At 39.8% G+C, this 22,680-nt stretch overlaps 1 protein-coding gene across 3 annotated transcripts in view; it reads left to right on the forward strand.

The window, feature by feature from the left end:
* Window positions 1-22,680, forward strand: part of CHRDL1 (chordin like 1) — a 44,841-nt gene that overhangs the window by 12,257 nt on the left and 9,904 nt on the right. For 2 of the 3 annotated variants that reach the window (XM_042807448.1, XM_042807447.1), the window contains exons 5-8: window positions 16,005-16,150; window positions 17,046-17,139; window positions 19,929-19,996; window positions 21,314-21,488. In XM_042807448.1, the coding sequence (XP_042663382.1) occupies window positions 16,005-16,150; window positions 17,046-17,139; window positions 19,929-19,996; window positions 21,314-21,488 (483 nt within the window). The remainder of the gene's footprint in view (window positions 1-16,004; window positions 16,151-17,045; window positions 17,140-19,928; window positions 19,997-21,313; window positions 21,489-22,680) is intronic. The other variant, XM_042807449.1, reaches the window with a different exon arrangement.

The following is a 22,680-nucleotide window of genomic DNA, read 5'->3' on the forward strand; positions in this document are numbered from 1 at the left end:
ATCTATCTAGTCTATCTGCTACATATGATGGGCCATTACATTGCTAGCTGGGCAGCATCTCATTAAAAATGAGTGTCTCACTGAGGTCTGTTTTTTCCCTAATCAAATCTGTAATTCAGATTGGTCTGCACCAATGTCAGGCAAAAGAGGAGGACCAGGAATCTCCTGTGATTTCAGGGGTTATTTGCATTCTGCTTTTTGCAGCGATTATGCATATCATATTTGGTGCTTCATCTTCAGTGGTAATGTTCATGCCTGATCTGAATAGGAATCTCAAGCATTCCTGCACATCTTATGCCAGCTTTCCATTCCTATATGTCTGGCATACAATGTCTTTTGTGCAGCATCCCATGATATGCAGGAAATTCACTTCTCTGGTTTCTCTGGTGGTTTTTTAATGCAACGTGCCAGAGCTCTGGCCATTAGCCATCCATTCGAATTATTCTCATAAATGCTCATTATATTCTGTCGCATATGTTCCCCCTCAGTTTCTCAAGCTGCATTTCAGAAATGAGTAGTGCTAGTCACAGTGACTTTGGGCTCTTCCTCCTGCCTTTCTGCAGGCCTTGTACTGTGTAACTGCCCAAATAACTATCTCCTTATTTAATGAAGCAAAGGTAATGCCAGGAGGCAGCAACTTTCATTGGAAACTGAACTTCATAACTACCTAAGTGGAGGAGCTGTTGAAGGGATTCCTTTGAGAAAAGTTGGCACTATGCTCCCCTTGGAATTAATGTCTCCTGCATCCATAGTGACACTGGACTTGCTGACACAAAGAGATGCAGTGTTTGTATCCTGTCTCCCTGGCACCAGCCACCATGAATCTTAAGTAGTTGTCAGACATATGTTATGAAGCATCCTCTACTTTTCACCAGTGGTTCAATTCTACCAGCTTCTACCACAGATTAATTGCTAACTTTTTATTTTTTTTTAAAACCTATTCTTTCTACCATTGGCAAAATCCAGACCTTGTGTCTTACAGAGAACTAGATATTCCTCTCCTTTGCAGTTCTGAAAAGTATTTTACTATATGAATTAGATTCTTATCATCACACATATGTAACCAAAAATACTAGGTTCACATTCATTGGGACTCTTTTTACACATTAGTGAGACCCAAAAGGACATCGCATGCTTCCAAACTTGAACTCCTTCCTTCTACCTCAGGATGCTCCAGGCATTGTCGGAGGAGAGGTAATTTATAGAGTCAGGGAGAAAATTCACCATCATTCTTCAAGCTGGATCAGCTCTTGAGCTAGAGTGACTTCAGACCTCCTGCCTCCTCTCATGAAAATAAATTTCATGTACAAGTTCTTCAAGCATTTAGCTGCAGCTGTCTTTTATAGCACTACTACGGACAGTGCCTTTATAAATAGAACATTTATTGTAGATTGTATCATTTCTACATGGAACGACTGTGAATCAAAGTGTTTAGAGTCTAGTTAAAGATCTAAAATATTTGAGTATGCTCTGAAATATGTAAATTTAAGATGGGGGAAGCTTACATCAGAAGCAAAAATGCACAACTGCAGGATTTAAAAAAGGTTTCCATATTCCACTTGCTGGTTTGATTTCTCAGCAGATAAGGCTGCACACTGATGTATGAATCAGCCCATCTGGCTCCAGTATTTTTTAAGCTTGCTGCCCTGACTAAACACACTGGCTTCCAAGAACGTTCATGATTAGTAACACATTTAAGTTTAAGTTCCTTTGGTACTATGATTTTTCTGTATCAAATTCAAACCACTTTTCTGATGTACTTTTTGCTGTTCTTTAGATATTGAAGTAACAAGAAAATGCTGGGTGGTACCTATATACATAGCTGGACTAAATACAAAGATGGACCAGATCAGGTATCTTACATCAGTGGTCTGAGAACATCACCTAGAAATGAATGAGGCCATGTTTGCACAGTAGACTGCAGCATGACTTAGTAATAGCTGGATCTTTAAATTAGCTATTCAATGGAAGCAGCCTAGTTAGGACAGCACAGAACTCACTGCACTGCAAAACTTGCTTATGAAGCAGGAAAACTGTGCCTGCAGTGAGCTCTGTGCTACCTTTTTTCAATTCCTCCCAGTAACCAAGCCAGTCCAGGTAACACTCTGCACTCTATAGTGTAGATATCCTTAAAGACTTTACCTCTCAAGATTCTGAGTATGTACACAACCTCTTGACCTGATACACATCAGTTATGTAAACACAGAAGCATGTGTATAAAACACTGCATCTTGCACTGAATTACAACCAAAATCTTCAACCTGGGCAGTTGGAATGCTCTAGTGGAATGATTTTCCCCTGCAGAACGCACATACAATAAACCATTTGGTGAAGAGGTGTTGGGTGCTACCCAGCTCATGCACTAGAGCTCCCAGGCTCTCAGTTCTAGTCTTCTCACCCTCTCGATCAGAAAAAAAAATCTATTTCAGAAATATTTGTGGGATGGAGGAAGACATATTGTGCCCAATTCTTCCATTCTCTATACAGTTCTTGTTGCTAGCACCTTCACTTCTCATATCACTAAGTGAGAAACCCATGGCCCAGATCTCACTGAAGTTACAAGGGGTTCAAATTGCCTCAAACAGATGGGTGTGAGGCCTGAGTAGGAAAGAGAAAAAACCTTAAGAATACAGTAATATTAAGACATTTCCAGGTGGTCTCTTAATAAGCAGATATTGGTTTCCATGCTGTTAGTAAAAGAACAGTTGTTACGTCTCATATAAAACATATCTCTGTTGACTGATGCTACACCTCTGAAATTCAAGTCAGAAACACCTCACATCCTGAATTCCAGACTGAAAACAGACTATTATAGCAATACTCAAGACCAAGAATTTTTATGCATAACCTGGCAAAGGGCATATCGTCCTTCCAAAAGTTGTGTCTGAACCAATACGCATGGTTCAAACACCTAAGTATTTAACAAGAATTTGGAGATGGATCCAGACTTCACATATGATTTGTGAAATCTTTAAACCCTCCACTGTCCAAAAGATCATGCCCTACCATGAAAGAGCTTCAAGGTTCTCAACCCTGACAAGTTGCAGATGCAGAAACCCTTTTCCTTTGTGTTTGTTAATCTGTCCCTCTATTGCCTAAATCCCTAGGCAGCAGAATTTCTTCATGAACTGTGCTGCCAAAACACCCACTTTCCATCTTACCCTATAAAAATATTTGAGACCATTGGAGATGCAGCAGCATAAACAATCTCTAAGCTTCTGATTTCCTTCCTTGTATATAGTAGTGAAAGGATTAAGGAAGAAGGCCACGGGGAGGTTCTCATGAGAAAAATGATACGCAGATAGCATTTCTTTCTTTCATGATTCTTCTGAAATTTGAATTTGACAGCAGCAAATGTTATAGCTATTGAAAGCTGATACATGCAATATTTTGAGACAATAGTAAAAAAAGTCATCTTACAAAGGTGCCTCCTAAAGGCCTAGATGTAGTCTGTGAGATGAAAACAACAGAGCAATAACAGCTGTAATTTTATGACAGACTTGATAAATTATGGAGATATCTTACAAAGTCCATCACTTGTGTAAAACAACAGCCTGCAAGTGATTTTACTACTGGATTCTTAGTCCCCTACACACAGCTGATGGGAGCACTGTGCTTGATACATGCAGGGCACGCTGGCTAGCAGGGATTAAGAAACAGTAGAGGACAATCTCTGTGGAAGTCATTGACTGAGAATGGTTAAATCTTGGCAGAAAATGATGCAAAAAAAATCTTCAGGCAGCGCAAGCATCAGTAAAGTTAGGTACTGAAAGTACAACATTGTAATAACTGGGGTTCCCTTCACACACTTGTTTTGAAGTCATCAACAGTTGCCATTGCAGTTCAAACATCTGATCTACATGTCACCTACAAAGTCTAATCTATCAGTGACAGCGTAGTGTACCACGTGTACAACTGAAAGTCCCTAGAAGTGTCTCCATACAAAACACAGTGCTAAAAAAGTGAAGAAAAATAAAAATCAGTATGCAGAAAGAGATTTCTACAATTACTTTTGGAAACCTCAGGAATAATCAACATTAACAAAGGAACTGCAAAGCTTGAAAGTCCTACTGGTTTTATTCTTTGCTCATACAGTATTATCTACACTTCTGGAAGCACTTGAATTGTCTGAGAAATAATACAAAAAGTTAGACTCATTAAAATCTTGACCATTTGAAACATTATCCATGCTTGTCTGAACTGTTAATCCAAGGAATAAAATCTATATGTCCTGTATCTGATGCATGGTATATAACAAGTTCATAACCACCTTAGTAATGTGACCGACAAGGATTGTCTCTCTGACACAAAGGAATAGACAGTTGGCACTTAAATAACAGTCTATTGATGGAAATACGAGTTTGGAACTATAGGCACATCTTAGACTTTAGAAAAACTGGCCACGTTCTCAGCATCCTGCCCACTTTGTCACATGTCTGACATGAACATCAGCTCATGGAAGAAATTCGGCATATTCAGCTCCCCTTCATTGTTCACTTCCACCTTCCCTTGTTACTGTACCGCAGAATCTGAATCTCCTGAGACCTTTAATCCATGCTGTTGCATTGCCTGAAGACCCAGTAGCTATGCCTTCACTGCCCACCTCTGCACTTTCCAGATAATGACAAAAAAATTAAAAATAACCTGTGACCCAAGCTCTTGGCAGTCACAGTACAGGAGACTGTGGAGTAGGTATGCCACAGCAGCTGACAGTAGTAACTGGAGAATTACTTACTATTATTTATTGGTAAGAGTAAACTTAATTTTTTTCCAGTCTGCATTTGGTTCCTGTGGCAGTACCATAGAATTACAGAGCTGTGCTTGTTTATAGTTACCCAACATAAACAAACAAGGTGGATATTCATCCCTGGAATACGAAAGACTCACAGAATGTTACACAGCACCGGAGATTAGTGAGATGCTCTGTTTTTTGTATAGTCCCAACAATGGGTACTGTCAGATAGTTCAAATAAATAGTTTCTTTGGAAGTAAATTTGATTTGGAAATATAATGATATAGGCATTCTTGGGAGATGTCCAATTTTTTCCTATTGACATGTACTCAGCTAGTCCAGTTTGTTTTGTGATCTGCCTTTGTTACTAGCTTCATAAGGAGTATTTGCTGTCACAGCCAGATTGAGGTTATCACTTGTTTCCATTCTGCTTTTTTGACCATAAAAATTCAAACAATATATCTATAGATCAGCATCCAAATGCACTGAAATAGTACATATCTTCCCACATGGATCACAAGTTAGAACTTCCATTCTTTGGACTGACATGATAGGACAGGATGCTCAGAATTTTTCCAAGATAACTTCCAAGAGCTTCAAAGATGCTTCAGAGGGGATTCAAAATGCACCAAAGCTCCACTCAGTTTGTTTCCTTGGCTGGGAGAGCAATTGGTAGATTCATATAATAGTTCAACGTTAGAGCAGAAATTAAAATGGAGCAACTCACAAAGTGTTTTATGACTCCTTCAGAGTTTTGCTGGGCAATTTTTTATGCCACTATAAAAGAAAACACAGGAAATTAAGCTGCAAAAAATATATTAAAATAATGTGAAGAGTTTGACTTTAGCCCCAGAAAGCTGAAAAACAACCAACAGCCTTTTGAATGTTTAAACTGAAACTACATCTTTGCCTTGAATCTGTATTAAAGTTCATACTGTCTAGATAAGGTGCTACTAGTTCCTTCAAGCAATGAATTTCATACACTTTCTACCATCTGACCATATTAAAGACTAGCTGCTACGATTAACTCTGAATTACCTTGGAGTTTTTAGAGCTTAACCTGGTTCTTGAAGTTATTTTACTGTAAAGCATTTTGTGGCTTAATATCTTTGACACCTGCACCTCTGAGAGCCACATATGGATTTTGTTTAGAGCTTGTGTTTGCAGTTTTTGGATAGTGCACAAATTTTCAATCCAAATCTATTGTCAGCCTCAGCCACTGCTTTAAAAACACTGTTGCGCTGTTTCTGTTGTTTTTTAAAGGGACCTTCGCACATCATCTATGTTTCATTAAATCACAGATTTATAATAAGTTGGATTGTAATGCGTGACTGAGGAAAAGACTAAGTGCAGCTGGACTGAGGGTTGATCCACAGTCTACTGTAGTCAATCAACAGATTTTTATTAGCTTTGATACTTTTTGGACTTGGTCTTCTATGAAAACAGATGCAGTTATTGACTGTGATATAGTCCCCTCTCTAGAAATACTAAGGAGTATGGTAGAAATATGAGACAGAAGATGAAAGAGGAAACTGCCTTGACACTGTACCACACAGAGTAGGTGTTTGGGCCAGGTTCCAAATCTATTTAGTTGAATGGAGTTCAGATCAGACCTTGAGGTGACACATTCATGTAGAGTGGAAACAAAAGTAGAGGGAAGAAATTAAGCAAAGGAATTTTTAATAGGAAAGAAATCCACTTGCTCTCTTACGTTGTGCCATAATCCCGCAAGGACCTCCAGCCACAAAGGTTATTTAAAATAATGCTAGGTGATCCCTAGAAGATAACCTCACACTGAAACAGTGTGATAGGTTTTCTCTATCTGAGGTTGCTGTATTCTCATGAGATGATGAATCAGGATTTAGTTCTGGCGATGCCGTAGCTCTAGAATATTTGTGTTTCACCCTTCTTGACATGATAGTGGTAAAAACATTCACCCTTTCAGCAGCTGGTGGTTTTGACCTTGTAGCAGCCAGCTTGCAACAGCAGTTTGTCCCACCACATGCTGATGGCACGCAGGGCTCAGTTTAGTTGTCCAGCCCAGAAGCTGCACTAGAAGCAGGTCAGGAATATGTAGTAACTGAGTTGATGGTGCTGACAGGTGTCCTGGCTTTCTGAGGCAAATGTATGCAAGAGGCCTCCACAGATACTGAGGAAAGTTTGGCAAATTTCTGGAAAAAACAGAGCATGTGTTATCCTGGGTCACCATGACACTTGCATTCCAAAATGTCCCTTGCTGCCTATAATACAGAGATTCACTGTCTTCTCTGGTTTTTTTAATCCCCTCTGCATTTGACCTCTCTCATCAAATAGCCCCAGCATAGCACACTCATGCTAAGGTGGACAAAATATGATCACAGAACATCTCCTGCACTGAAGGCCTTTTTGGGGAAGTGAACCACAGTGGCAGAATGAGGAAATCCAGATTCCCAGCTACACAATTCTTTGCACTGGCCCTTCTGGTACAAATGAATCAGAAGATAAGCATTAATTGGATCTCTGGGTACAAAGCAAGCCTCCCGCTGTCACTACCTTAGTTTCACGGGAACTGCAGGAAAATAGGCAAGTGCTCTGTGTTATATAAAAGCACTGCTATTTGTGCACGAAATGCACTGCATAAACACAGAAGAATATTATTTATGTGATCTCTTCCCCATATAAACATGAGGATCTTTTTTTAAAGAATATTAAAAAAAAATACAATTTGGTTTAAACACATCGCATCAGGGATAGTTCAAACAGCAGAGTCGTTCCAGATTTATTCAACATAACGATGATCGAAGTCTTGATGACTGTCACTTTCCTAGCAAGCTGCATAATCTCTTTCTGCAGGACGCTTCCCTCACCTCTTTAAGTGGCTGCTCTGTTTTGAATTTGCAAGGATCAGATTATCAACACATATTTATTCCTCCATTTCAAATACGTGTCTCATATTGAATAGCTGTTTCTTACATATAATAATCATATTCCATTGGCTTATGTGTAGTAGAGGGAAGAGCGTAACATAGAGGATTTCTGCCTGGAGGCAGACTTCTTTATCTTTTACTTGGAATGTTACTAGCACTTAGATTTTTCCAGGACTGGGAAGAGCTTTGGCTGAACCCCTTGGAACATAGACATAAAGGCAGCAGGGGTCAAAGGACTACTTTTTCAGAGCCCTGATTCCTTAGGTGAAAGGAGGCTCGTTCAGATATTGTTCGTCAGAGCAGCTCCATGACTGCTTACATCTATATATGCTTATCTAGCTGTCAAAAAGGCTGTTCCAGCAACAGGAAGAGGCACATATCATTTTAAAGCTGGAGAGAGGAGTTTAGCCCAGGCCCCCTCACAAAGCAAATTTCAAACTGATTAGATTTACTCACTTTGTGTTTCTTTCATGTACATGAGGATGACAGAGGATTCAAACATGTTCCAACTGGCTGTGCAGTCAGAAGTTAACTATAAGAGTAAATTGCAGTCACTTACTCTGGGCCTGCTTCAGTAAGATGCCAGACAGAAGTCTGTATCTTGCAGACAGTAGGAGCTGCAAAGGAGCTTCAGATTCTCGAGTATTGTACGCATGTCTTTGGTGACACAGAAAGATAAGTAATGTGAGTCAGTAGGCATCAAACTTGCAAAACCACAAAGGAGAGTCCAAACCTGCTGCCATCCAGTGTGATACGAATATATCACTTGCTGTTGCTTTCCCCATATAGCAGCGACACAGAGCGTTCCTAGCATACACCATCGAGGATGGATGAAGCACACCATTTGTCAGCACCTTCCTTTTAGTTTAGTTTTTCCTGCATGAGGTGCAAAAGCATTACCTGCTGAAGGGACATGTTTCGAACCAAAGCACAGCTCATGTGCTTTAAATTAATTCTCAATATTGCTGCCCCAAAATTGAAATTAAAACATTACACCTTGTTTACTTAAGAGTCCTAGTCTCCAGAGTCACTTACTGAGGAGTACTTCCCTCCAGAAGTCATTCCCTGGCTTCACTGGGACCCACTTGAAAGGATCGGACTAATCTATACTGTGGCATAAAAGATTCTTTTCACCACATGCAAGATGGGACCCTAGGGCATATTGTTACCCTTAAAGTTTTAAAGATTCTGCATCAGGGATTAAAAAAAAAAGATCCATAAGTCAGTCCATTGTCATGGGTGTTTGGCAAAACACGACAAGAACTACTTTTGCTTCTGTCAGTCCCAGCTCTGCCTTCAGATAAAAGCTGAAAGTTGGAGTGGGAGGCGCAGTTCCTACTCTGCATGTGTCTGGCTCAGGATAGAGCTATTGCTATGAATGACGGTACTCAGGCTAGCTAATTTGGGGAAGTCTTGTCCCGTACGCAAACACAAACTGAATTCCATTCTAAGACAGATGCACAACTCCTGTGGGTGACAGCCTGTTTCATGTTAAAAACACATTTCGGTGGTGGAGGAAAACACAGCATTTTTTTCGCATTGTGGCTGGCCTTTGACGACTGCAACCTGCATTCTGGGAGCAGCTGAAGTAAGCTAGAGAACTAACAAGGTGCATAACATAAAGCTTCCAACATCTTATCTGCAACTCTCTCCTCCCTGAATTTCTTGTTTCCAACTCTCCACATGAGTTGCAGTCAGTTCAACTTATCATTTTATTCTACGTGACTGCCTCGATTTTTTTCAACCCACTTTGTTAAATTGCAACTCCACCTGCAGGTTTTTATCCAGAAATGTAATTTTCTGCACATGAATAAGTTATCCCATTACTGTTATCCCAGACTGCTTCAGTTAGTATTTTGGGGCCTCCTAGAATTAATCCTTCATGGTGGAACCTGAAGCCCACTGTGTTAGCCTTTAACATTGCTATGAAAAACATCAGTAAAAAGACTCAATAAGCAAGAATCATCCCTGTATCTCTCTACTGACTTAGGTGTGTGTTACCTTAGAGAATGATTTTGCTTGTAAGGAAAACACCCAGACTCCATGAAGGAGGAGAATTAACAATATTTTTCTAACAAGGAGACCTAGGGGTATGTGCAACTCCTACCCAAGCAAGCAGTTTTTCAAAAACAGATGTCAGGTCATCAAAGTGCTGCCCACTTGTGTTGGGCAGTGTGTATACCTAAGAAGATTCAGGTTTCATAAAATTTTCAATAAGCAAAACAGGGAGAAGTACTGTCATACTCTAGTCATGTTCCCCTTTGGCATTAGAAATGCTCGAGGTCTGCACATTTCCAAGAATTGTGTTTTATTTTGACCTTCATAATTGCTCTTTACGTGCTGCTTCTGAATAGTTAATCTGCAATTATTATGCCAATTTTAAATGTCACGGCAAGTAATCTGGCCTCACATGATGTTATGTTGCAATTTGGGGTGACCTGATTTCTGTACAGAAGCAGCGTGTGAGATGACCTGTTAGCAGGTGTCCAAGGACAATTTCCTGCACCAGGATATAGCCTAGAGAGCTTTGAAGTACCTGTTGCAACTACACTGACTATCCCAGTTGTTTTCAGTAAGTAGGAAAACTCACTGGGAATACAAGTGAATATGCAGAAGAGATGTCAATGTAAACAGTTGTCACAGAGTTACAGCAGTTCAGTTGCTTCTCTAGTGAATAGGGTTCCAAAATAAATCCTCAGTCTCTTGGTCTGTACATGCTTATGCTCCAGGTTGATTCAGAAAACATGTTTCATAAAATCCTCTCTGGATTAAAATTCATAATCTATCATCTGTCTACTTAAAAAGACCAGAGAGACTATCTGCAGAACAGTTCCCAGTATGGTAAGTTTCTTAACGCATTAGACCTTGTGATTAATTTCATATTGTTTAGCACTTAATTGTTTTTATAAGGGTGGTTAATAAAACAGACCAACTGCAAAACCCAAGCCAGGCTGAGCGCCTAGTGTTTCTGCTTGATGTTAAAAGCCCATCTTTTTCAGTAAATGACACTAGGTGATTCTGAATGTTGCAGTTTAAAAATAGTTTCTAAGTCAGCAAGCCAAGAGTCTGTAGGATTTTTAAAAAATGATCTTTGCCAGATGTTCTGATACTAAAATAAGCAATAGTGAGAGTGTTAAGTACTAACAAGAATGGCCAGAATAGTGTACAAGAAAGTATCTTGTAGAGATGCAATAAAAACCCACAGACCCTTGCTGAGGTGCTGTGCACAGTCCTCACAGACCCTGCTGAGATGTATGCAGCAGTGTGAACTTCACCTACACACCTTCCTTGTCTGATCCGTACAGTCTCCATTTCAGGAGTACACTCAGTAGCCACAGCCTAATACTGGTTGCAGATCAGTAAAGCTTGGCACAGTGACTTTCAGAAAGCCAAGATGCTTGGTCTCATTGTCCAAAATGGGGAAGACAATCCAAAAGCAACTGATTTTCTTGTCTTGAAGGTCAGATGTGACATCATAAATACTTCAGTGATTATCATGCCATGACTGCATTGATTCTGAGGTAGTTTTGTCAGTTTGTCAGTTAGTGTCCTAAAATTGTTTGTTAGCAATTGTACCTGTACCTCCTTACTTTTTCCAGAAGGATCCAAGTTGAAAACTGAATTGACTGTAGTAAGGCCTGGATCGTAAAGCCCTTCCTAAAGTAAGTCACCCTACAGTAACATTTCCCAAAAGGCTAGTTCGCTCATAGCCAGTCAATGCTTTTCACCCTCTACACATAAATATTTTTACAGAAGTTACCACTGTTTCAGACACCAGCAACTGCCCATGGAATTTGTCTAAGCTGTTCAAGGGATTAGTTGCAGATAACTGATGCTCTTCTGCTCCATATCCAAGTAAGGGTAAAGCATCTCAGGACCAAGCTTCTATAACAATACAGGAAGGAATAGCTGTAAACAGAAAAAGCTAAAAGATGGTGTTTCCAAAACTGTCTGTGATCCATGTGACACAGCATCTCTCTCCCCGGAGACTGGAAAGCTCCAGAAGCCAGGAAACCCTGGTCTGTGTCCATAATATTGCTGCCTTCAAACCTTGGCCCTCAGAAACCTCAAGTCATGGGCAGACCATCAGAAACCCAGGCAGGTTACCATGAAAAATCTGTGATTGGAGTAGATTCCACTGAACCATAAAATGTCCATAAAATGTCTGTGGTTTACCAAATAAATATCTAACTGTTTTGTCAGACTATCAAGAAAGTATTAGTGCTGCACTTCACCCTAAATTAGCATCCCTTCATGGCAACCTTTTTGCCATACTGTTTCTTCACATGCTCTGTTAAATGGACTATAGTTGATGGAATATGTGAACTACACCTACACACAGTTTTAGTTCATAGTGAACTTTTATATCAGGGTGTATTACAGATCTGAATTGCTACAAATCTTGTTTGTATAGATCAACAGTTCCTTCTAGTACCAGCATCCATCTCAAACATAATCTTAAAAAGCAGCATTCAAGCAAGCACTTAGGCTGACTCCTGAAGGAAACTTTTCTGTTGGCTTCACTGAGGCCAGGATTTACCTTGTGTGTATGGTACACCGGTGAAAACCAGCCTAGGTAGACAATAGAAGCTGGACAGAATCCCATGTTTGGAGGAGAGGAATGCTTGGATATAAGAATTCAAGCATGCCCACCATAGTCTCCAATTCCTTTTACAAAAATAATTGTTTTGAAGCTAATCCATTTTTGATACAGTTGTATTCTGTTGCCCGTTTGTAAAACCTGAAAGATTTCTTCAGTCAGGTTCAACATTTAAAGCTACTTACAGGGTAAGTTCAAATCCACAGCAAGTCACATGAAGTCTAGGTTGCACATCTTAGCCCCCTGCCATTACTTAGTGATAACGTTGGTGATAAATCAGTGCTATGCATATTGCTAACTCATGGTCCTATCTTGATCCCACTAACATCACAGGCAAACGTAAGCATGGCCTGTCAACTTCTATACTGAAGTCTGAGCCCTTAGAGAATAAATGCCAACCACAGAAACAAAGATATATCCTTTTCAATTGATGCTATAATATCTTTACTCTGTATGTTTTATATTGCTTCCACTGACATGCTATGAATGCCAGAAAGAAAAGCTCAGATTGAACCCAGTTAATTAAAAGGATTCACACAGATGGTTTGCCTGGTACTTTAGAGAGGCAGCTAATTAAAGCAATGTTAGTCAGCACCACTAAAATGCCAGATAAGGCTTTGGGAACAATCCTGATTAGGAAGCAAGGTTTACAAATAGAGCTTTGAGCAATGCTTATATTGGCAGTTAATTAATCTAATTTTAACATTTCTTAACTAAGGCACAGAATAATGCATGATGATATCAATATTAATGCCAAGATTTTTCGAAGTTCAAACCTGGCACTTATTAAAATAATCCACAATGACTGTAATTTCACATTCTACAGGAGAATATGATATCATGAGGGAGTCTGAACTCCTCTAATTAGCCACGATACTCTAGCAAAGACAGAGGCAGAGAAACTGCACCAGACAGAAGTTGTATTTGGACATGCAATATAAACAAAGCTTCCTTGCAGTTTTAGACAGATGCTGTGTTTGGAAAGGATCAGTTGTCCTCTCCAATATTCTGTCTCCGATATATGACTGTATATATTTTTTTGCAATAACAGTAACGTGATCTTGTTCTGAAAACTACTTCTAAGCCTTACTTTATGCACCCAAATAGCCTCATTGACTTAATGTGCTAAAAGATAATCCTAAACAAAGGTATGTGCAGTATAGGACCTAAACCATAGTCTTATTCCCTGTAAGTGAAACTGACTTTTCTCATCAAATAAGATTTCAAAATAGCAATAGAATTTCATCCCACATTCCAAAGATAGGCAGATGTACATGTGTTTTGGGCTGCATGTTATGATTTAGCTGTTATCAACTTAAAAGAAATATAGATGAAAACAATCACCTACTGCAAATCTCCACTGTGATTTTCCAAGCAATAAGAATTTCACCATCTTACTTTCTGTATTTAGAAGCCACAATTTAAAGGCATTTGGTGATTTCATAATGATTTGAGCAATGTGGTATATATCAAGGTAAATCGGCATTAAAATTGACTTTCTTCATCCAATACTCTGAAGAGTCACAATGAGTCATTCAAGTATTGGTCTTTGCAAATGTCAGACCACAAGCCAAATGCTGCTTTTGGACAGGCATCCCACAGGGGCACAGCAATGTCCTGCAGAGGCTGCATGAACGGGGCCTCATATCCAGACCAGAACCATCTGTATTCTCCTTTCACTTCTCCTTTTGTTTTCATTCTCTTCAGTTCTTCTGCTCTTCCAGTTGCCCCCCCAAGGGGCAAGGGGATAAGTAATGGTTTGGCAATCTCTCTTTCTTCTTTCCACGAGAAGACTCTTGGAAGGCCCAAGAAATTATGGTGACATAAGTTTTGGGAGGTAGCACAGTCCCAAGAAGTGCCTCCTTATTCATGTTTTCCAGTATTTGTGGATAATGGGACAGTAGCTGAATTTGCCACTTGAATCTTTTGCTGATCACTTTCAAAAGATGTGTCTTAATTAGAACATACATCTTTCCATTCCAGAATGTGTATTACTAGCAGACCGTACAGAAAGTGCCAAAAATGTGCTGCATTTCTATGCCAAGCACAGGTGTTGTCAAAGCTCTGTACTATTTATAAGATTTTGGAAAGGTATCATTAGACACCCTTGATTGCTCTGAAATAATGATGTATTTGGTGCTTCAAAGGAGGAAGTGCAAATACCATGTCTGTCTCTTGAAGAGAAATAAAATGTCAGGCAAGGAACCCTAAATGACTAACTTCTGCTGTTCTCCTGCAGAATGTTCTTCACTGACCCACTAGACTCTCAAATACTGTAGTACACATATGTTCCACAGCCAGTTTTGACATTTACCATTAAAAATATTATTAATATTTGATGGACCAAAGTAACTAAATATAGGCTTTTATGGAAAACTTTGAATGTCAGTGTTTAATGCCAGTGCATGCCAGAAGAAAACTGCTCTTTCACTTGATCTCACAGCTGAAAAATGTGATTCAGTGGTGGCACAGTTTCACAAAAAAATCTCCCCAGGTTTATCTGATAGATAATGAAAGGAGCTACAGCAAAACCTGAATTTTCAGGTCAGGTTTCTTTTAAATGAAAGCCCAAACCCACTGACTGACATTTCAGCTGCATTCCTAGAAATTTGCAGTGATTTGGACTCCAGAGAACAAACACTCCACTGTTACTTCCACAGAGCTCTTGTTCAAAATGTCTTTCCCCGTGCTAAGATACTAAATTTATGTGAATGTAAATATATAATGCCAGATTCACTACCCAATAGGTATCAAGTGACTTACATTTCATAGGTAAAGTATAATCCCTTTGCACAGTTTGTCAACTGCTAATAGTTAAACAATGTAGGGGATGTTTTAACATAAGGTATGGATAGCTTTATATCTTAGAAGAAAATTTAACCCATGTGGTGCAGAACTCAGTACAATCTTGAGTTGAAACAGGAGTCTTCAGGGTTGAACTTACACTGCCAGCTTGTGCGCTTTGTCATATGCACTGAATTCTGTGAACAAATGTATCCATTTGCACCAATCTGACATTAAAATGCATGTCAGAGAAAAATCAGCTTTTGGGTGGCTTTTGAGATCTGGCTTTGACAGGTTTTGCCCATTTTGAAAACAACAGCAGCAACAAATTGTGAAGGCCACCAAGAACAAACACGTGCATAGTACATGGTTTTCTCTTGACACCACTCCATCATCAGTATTGCTGCTCCTTAACCAGAAGGTTTGTGCCAGTGGATGGCATGGACTGACGCATGCCCTATGGCACAACCTGCTAACCTGCAACTAAGTCTTCTGAGGGCTACAACAAATCATTAACAAAATGATACCAGTACTAAGAATGGGAAAACCATGCTAGAACAGTGCTACTGATAGTGGGATTCTATGCATATACAGGACTTGATGCCTTCTACATTCAAGCGTGAAAAAAACATGTAATATAACAAGTGGGCACATAACTTCACCTATCTGTCCTAATACCAAATGCTACAGCAGACAGAGGAAGAGAAAAGACAGCAGCATGAGACATGGCCATCAGTGCTGGCACTGCAGTTGATCAGTAACATTCTAAGATTAACTGGGTCAGTCAACTCAAAATGTGAGTTATTTAAATTCAGCAAAATAGCAGCATGAGAATATCGCTTATACTTTCTAGCATGACAAAACTTGTCCTGTTATAATAAAGAGAAATGAGGGTGAAGGGAAGCTTTTCCACCCCTGTATTTGTGATACTGCAAGTTGTCAAGAACATCTGCATGAAATGTTCCTTTCCCATTGCTTCCAGAAGACTCCCTTTTCTCAGTGAACAGCAAAATCACCGGGAAATCCTGTGAATACAACGGCACCACCTACCATCATGGCGAAATGTTTGTGGCAGAGGGGCTTTTCCAAAACAGGCAAGCAAACCAGTGTGCCCAGTGCAGCTGCTCAGTAAGTAACATGATTTGACAGAGCCCTGCTCTATCTATGCTTCACTTCTCCTTTCTAGAAGACATGACACTGAAATACAAGCAACACATAGCAAAGGCTGGGGACTGATAATTCATGCTGAAGCTCATGAGAGTGCTCAGAGCCAGTCTGCAGCACCTGGTAAATGCCAGGCTACCTCTTACTCAAACACAGTGGACAAAGCTTACCCTGTCAACCATCTGCTGTAAGTGAACTTACAGTGCAGAGGCAGCAGGTAAAATATTGCTATTTGGCATACATAGAATATTTCACTTCAGCCTGCCTGGAAAATACAGCACTAAGCCACAGACTTGAAACTGAATTAATTTGGACTGAGCTGATAAGGAAAGAGCCCAACAGGCTGGGAGTGGACAGCTCTGTAAACTGGCACTGGGCCACAGAGCCATTCCTGAGATGTCACCAATTCAAATCCAGGATATTTGACCAGTCACTCAGTGATTCTTCAGAGCCAGTGTCTGAACCAAAACATCCCTCTCAATCCAACCAGTTCTTTGGTATCAAGTATTGGCAACTCTGGACCTCCTCTGATCAAATCATCATCATATTCTACATTAACTACAAATTCAACAGGCTAAGTACTGAACAGACTTTATGACTTTTAGTTACTGATAAGCTATTCCTCCAGTTTTACCTCTCCCCCTTTCTCTCTGCTTTTTTAAAGAAAGGGACCTTCCTCTGTGACAACAAATTTTTAAAAAAACATCCAGACTTTTCATTGGACTAATACTCTGCTTTTGCATACTAGAGTATCATTTATGTAAATACACATACTAGATTTAAGCCTGTCCATAAAAAATGCATATACAGTACCAGACGAATTGATGACTCCTTCTAAATTCTTGTGTTTTACTGGCAGGAAGGAAACGTGTACTGTGGGTTGAAGACTTGTCCCAAATTAACTTGCTCCTTCCCAGTTTCTGTTCCAGAGTCCTGCTGTCCAGTTTGCAGAGGTAAGCTCAAGTACAACCACAGAAGGACAGGCTCTGAATTTACTCCTTTCCCTGTCAGAGCCCTGTCCGTGCACAGCACTGTCACTTAGGCCACTATCTGCAAGTTTCCCATGTACTTACATTCCAATGCACGTTGGGAAATTAAACCTGGAATTCCACCAGGGTAACATTGCTACCCTTGTCTTCCTAAATTGAAATAAGGAGAAAATGCATTGATGATAAAGTTGCATCCCCATAACAAGGTAAATCAAGGCTTCAGATGATGCATTGAAATAGCTGCCATTGCTCTGGGTAGAAAAGCTTTGCAAGAAAAGACAAGCTTCTATCTGACAGGTTACCAGACCTGCTCAAGTTGCATGCAAGACACAAGAATTCCAATTCAGAGGGTAAGGCAAATTACTCCAGTTTATATTAGGTGTCAATCTATACTCAGGTGACTTCAGTACTTTACTAGAAATTGAATTTTAGATCTTGTACACACAGGTAACCTGATTCTAGGGGCCTTCCCAGCCTTTCTGAATGTCTAAAACTAAATGTCAGTCTAAAAGCCTGTCTAAATATCTGAGAACTTCTAAATGTATTTTATCTCACTAATGGTATTGTGGCATTTGAATCACCACTTCTAGGGTCTCCAAGCACCTACAGCCAGTTCTCAAAGATGCACATAAACACCTAAAGGTACCTGTGGTTTTCAGAAGTGCCACTCTATTGATATCAGTGATGCAGGCTGCTTTGAAAACTCTCCTGCTTGCACCTTTGTGCAGCTATATCCTTTTGAGATTCTGCTTATCTGAACTCAGTACTATTGCATTGTAAAAACAAAGACTATTATATTGTCGGTTGTATAATTTTGCCTATGGTGCTAGAGTTATGAAACATGAACTAGCATAGTCCCACAGTCCCTATGCTAAGGAGTTTACTGAGTACACATGCTGGACCAAAAGCTCTGAGCAGCGAAGGGACTGAGCTGAAAAGAGGGTACTTCAGAGTAAATCCTTGCTGATCATCTGATTCCTGTTTTCTATTCCCCGATAGTTATTTGAGCTGTATTTGAAGCAAACCTCTTTCAGTTACAAAAACCAACCTGACTTTCAAAGTACGAAGTATCAGACATAGCTGTGCTGTAAACTAGCCTTACACTGGAGGAATCAGTCACTTCAGCCAGAGAGAGAGTCACTAATGAGAAACAAGTTCATTAGAATTGCCATATGAGGTGAGATTAAATTAGATTATGCAGTAGCGACAAGACAGTGTCTCCACTGATAGAGGGGTTTTTTAATGTATTCCACTGTCTATAACTATACTTAAAAATGTTAAAATGATCATTTATCTTACAATTAACTTTGTCCTTTTCAATAGGGCATAAACTTTTATCTCCCCTCTGTGATCCTTATGAAATGCAAACCTAAACAAGATGTTTGCATCAAGATTTAACACAGCTCATGGGGAGGAAACTGAGAGTCAGTTTCTGCTCCCTGCATGGCCAAATATATCTAAGTATGTCTCTAAAAACTTCTTAAAGCCACATTCTCTCTTTAGCCTGACCTGATTTTTCCCTAATATAATTTCCACCATATCTTATGCTTAGTTGTGTTTGTATTTATGACCTTGACTTTACAAAGAAAACAGCTGGACACTACTCCTGAATAGAAACTGAGGGTTTCTTCTTTCCAACTTTCCTTTCCATGAATCAAATGTTTGGCTGTGAAGAACCAGAGCCTGGCTCTGCAAGTCCCTCACATTGATTCTTAAATCATTAATTATTTCTGTGTCACGTGCACAAATCGCAAATGCTCTAGCAAAACCTTTTCTCTTTGAAAAGACAAGTCAGAATGTCCTTACTTTGTTATGAGTGTCCTTAGTGCTACGAGCCTTATTCTGTAGTACTTCTACTTGGCCTGATTCAAAAAAGCAATGCTGAATGTTTCGTATTTTCTACATGCAAATATAGGATACTGTGTGCTTAGATGGGATCTGGTCTTAGTGGGCCAACTTCTCGTACATCCTGCCATAACTCATTGCATGTGCCTGGTTTCCTGGAAAAGTTGCTGATTTGTGTCTGATGAGTCATGCACTGAGCATGGCTGTCACTTCTATTTATGAAACAGTCTGTGTTGGACAAACAGATGAAAGCACCTCCTTGGTTCATAATCATGCCTGAGGATGAATTGGGATTTAGCAATTTTTATTAAATTAAGCAAAAATAAGAGGGAAAAAACAACCATATAGATGTGGGGACGGGAAATTTGCAGGACGAAATATGGCTTACTTTTTCTTGATATATATAATACAATGTTCTTTATTAATGGCTACACTTCAGAACTGACTACAAAAATGTAATTCAGGATTACATTCTCACTCAAGGTACATGTCAGATGAGCAACAGTAACTGTGCTTGTGTGTTCCCTCAGCCCACAGCAGGTGGAAGGTCACACAGTTTAGCCTTTCTCTGTGAGCTAAGCTAAGTCATGTCTCCTCACCTTTGCCTAAGATCACATAGCAAATGGTTGCTGGAAATTACCTTGCCCAAAGCATATTGTTAAGCCAACATAAATCTGATGATAGTAAGTCTTCATCTTGAGTTTGCATAATGTTTGTGAAGGGATCTTCCTTTTGGTCTTTACAGAATCTAGTACAATAAAGTCAGGCTACAGACTGCCACTTCTACAGGCTGATGCAACCTTCACCCTAAATTTAGCTGTAAACCTGGCTGAGACTTTTCCCCTAAGTATCTCCCAAGGTATTGCACAATTGCTCCCCTAACTGATGCTGCTCTGCTTCATGTACAGGAGATGGAGAACTATCATGGGAACATTCTGATGGAGATATCTTCCGGCAGCCAGCCAACAGGGAAGCTGTAAGTGTGACCCACAATTTTAAAGACATATTTTCCTGCTGTGCTGTGCATGCCAGTACATTGGGGGAAAAAAGAGAAAAGGATGATAGCAGGTCTGAGTATCTACTACATCCCACGTCCTGTGAATCTAGGCCAAAATATGTTTCTTCCACCTCTGCAAGCCTCTTAATAAACTCAACCTGAATTAATTAATAATGTTGAATTATAAGCTCCCATGAGCTCCTGCAGGCTCTAGATTTGGTCTTCGTTGTATATGCTCTATAAGAATAAAACTCTAGTGTTATGTTTGCTATGGAAGCATCACTTTTAAATCATAATTGCAAACACTTTCTTCTCAGTTGACATATACACATGTATATATTTACTTTAGGGGCTTCGCTACCTCTGGGGCTAAGAGTATCCATTAGCAACTTACTCCTCAAGAGGTAATTTTTATAACAGCATTTGGAGAGAATATGAAGAGCTTTTAAGCATTAAGTGCACTGCCTAAATATAAGAACTAACAGTTCTTTGGATTAGTGAGAAGAATCATGCCACATAAAATACCTGCTGTAATATACACTATTCCTTTATGCCCGTGGGTATTTTGGAAAATAATTATCTGAAAACAACCACTGTTTTTGCTCTAGAAAACACACTGCACATGGCTACTACTACTACTTTCCTTTGCAAATAAAATGAGACTTCCTCATCTGTAAGACAGATTCTAGTAAGGTTCTGCTCAGTCTGTGCAAGGCTAACCGTGGCCTTGCATGAGAGTTTAAAGATGCAAGCAAAGAAGCTGCACAGTCATTCTTGGATGCACTCTGCCACTGGAGCCCCAGCAGAAAGCAATTTTGATGAGGAAAACTAGACAGGCTTACAATTCTCATCTACTCTTAGAGAAGAGTAGACATCAGTAAAGCAGATACCTAGCTCTGAACACCATTTTTAATACATGTAACGAAATAGGCCCTTCTGGGTTGTGATTCATCTCCTCATGATATTGAGATCCACAACAGGTCAGGTTCAAAAATTGCCTCTGCGCATTGACTTGATTAGGGACTTCAGATGACCAACTCAGATAAAGACACCTACACTGACATATAGTCTGGTGAGATGAGTTACAACTGCGTATGTGTAGATGACTTCATTACTGTGTTAACTACCTGCAAAACCTGAATGGCCTTTATTTAGTATGGTGCCATTCATTACATCTAATGATGTTTTAAGACAGTTGCAACACCTTCATTGCCAGTGTTAAGCTTCTAGAACAGCCCCTTTCCCCATGTTCATAGAAATGAGACATTTACTCTCCTTCTCTCTTTCTGTCTCCAGAGACACTCATACCATCGCTCGCACTATGACCTGTCACCCAGCTCTGCAAGGCAGGTAGTCAACGTTCCACGATTTCCCAATTCCAGGAGTAACCGTGGAGTCCTGCCAGATCCCCAGCAGGCTTCAGGAACGATAGTACAAATCGTCATCAACAACAAGCATAAGCATGGACGAGGTAAAGACAAGTGCTTCTTATAGTATCACTCTGGGTCAGGAATCAATCACCTTCTCAGAATACACAGCAGAATCTTAGAAATTCACGCTGGTATCAAGAGACACAATGCAAATCAGGGGGGCAGAAAGCAATAAGCTATTAAAGGTACAAAATAAGGTCTTAGCTGAGATCAGTTGTGCCTACACATACAACAGTGCACTGCACTCTGCAAAGGCACCACTCATGTTGCTCTTTGAACTACTTTGTGGGATTGTGGTACCTAATTCTGAGAACACATGCAGCGGTTACCAGGGAAGTGAGCACTTTGTGCCATAAAGGACAACACGATGCCTTTAGATTCACATAATAACTTGTCCAGTAGGAAGTTGTTCATGGTTAATTTATTTACACTGTCTCCTATTTTGTATATTTACTAGTTGACACAGCATATGTTTAAACTGCGCCACAAATCTCAGACCATATAGCTTTGCTGTAGGATCAAGAGGTTTTCTGCCTCCAAGGCCTAGCAAATTATTCTCAAGAAAGACGATATCACGACTTCCCACACATTAAGCTAGTTGTTTTCCTCCTCCATGGCTAATAGAAGAGACAGAGTAGGCAATTCAGGCAATGGAAGCCTGAGCTGTAGAGGCAAAGTTAACCAAGGTAATGAATCTCACTCTAAGAATCCCATAGTGCCTTCTGATAATATATTGTAGGACATATTACATTATGGGGACAGCAAAACTTTGAGCGCATATGGCAAACCTTATCCAAACATGACTAAGCCATATTCCTGCTGCATTACAGGAAGGACAAAAATAGAGGGAAAATACCGATTCTTCAGTTAGTGGGACAGCAGGTTTTGTACAATAAAAAGGGTGGAATGCTTAGTTCCTACAGTGGGTGTACCTCAGTCAGCTGAGGTCTGCAGGAACAGGCCTAAGAAGCCATGAAAGAAATAGCTGTAAAAATGCATGTTCAGAAGAGCATCTATCCACAAATACCAGTCAGTATGCACTTAGAAGCTACCCACAAAGAGTTAAAGTCCCTTGTATTAGGGCCAACTAATCTTTTAAGGTATTAACTAACAGAAGGAATGTTGGCCATAGGATCTTTATTATCCACCTGAACAAGCATGAAAAAACATTCAGATCATGCCAGTGTTTTATGCTGAATCTAGGAGCAGGAATCTCCATGCAGTGCAATATCT

The sequence above is a fragment of the Tyto alba genome, unplaced genomic scaffold (genome assembly GCF_018691265.1).
Source record: "Tyto alba isolate M040663 unplaced genomic scaffold, T.alba_DEE_v4.0 Super-Scaffold_5, whole genome shotgun sequence".
Lineage (NCBI taxonomy): Eukaryota > Metazoa > Chordata > Aves > Strigiformes > Tytonidae > Tyto > Tyto alba.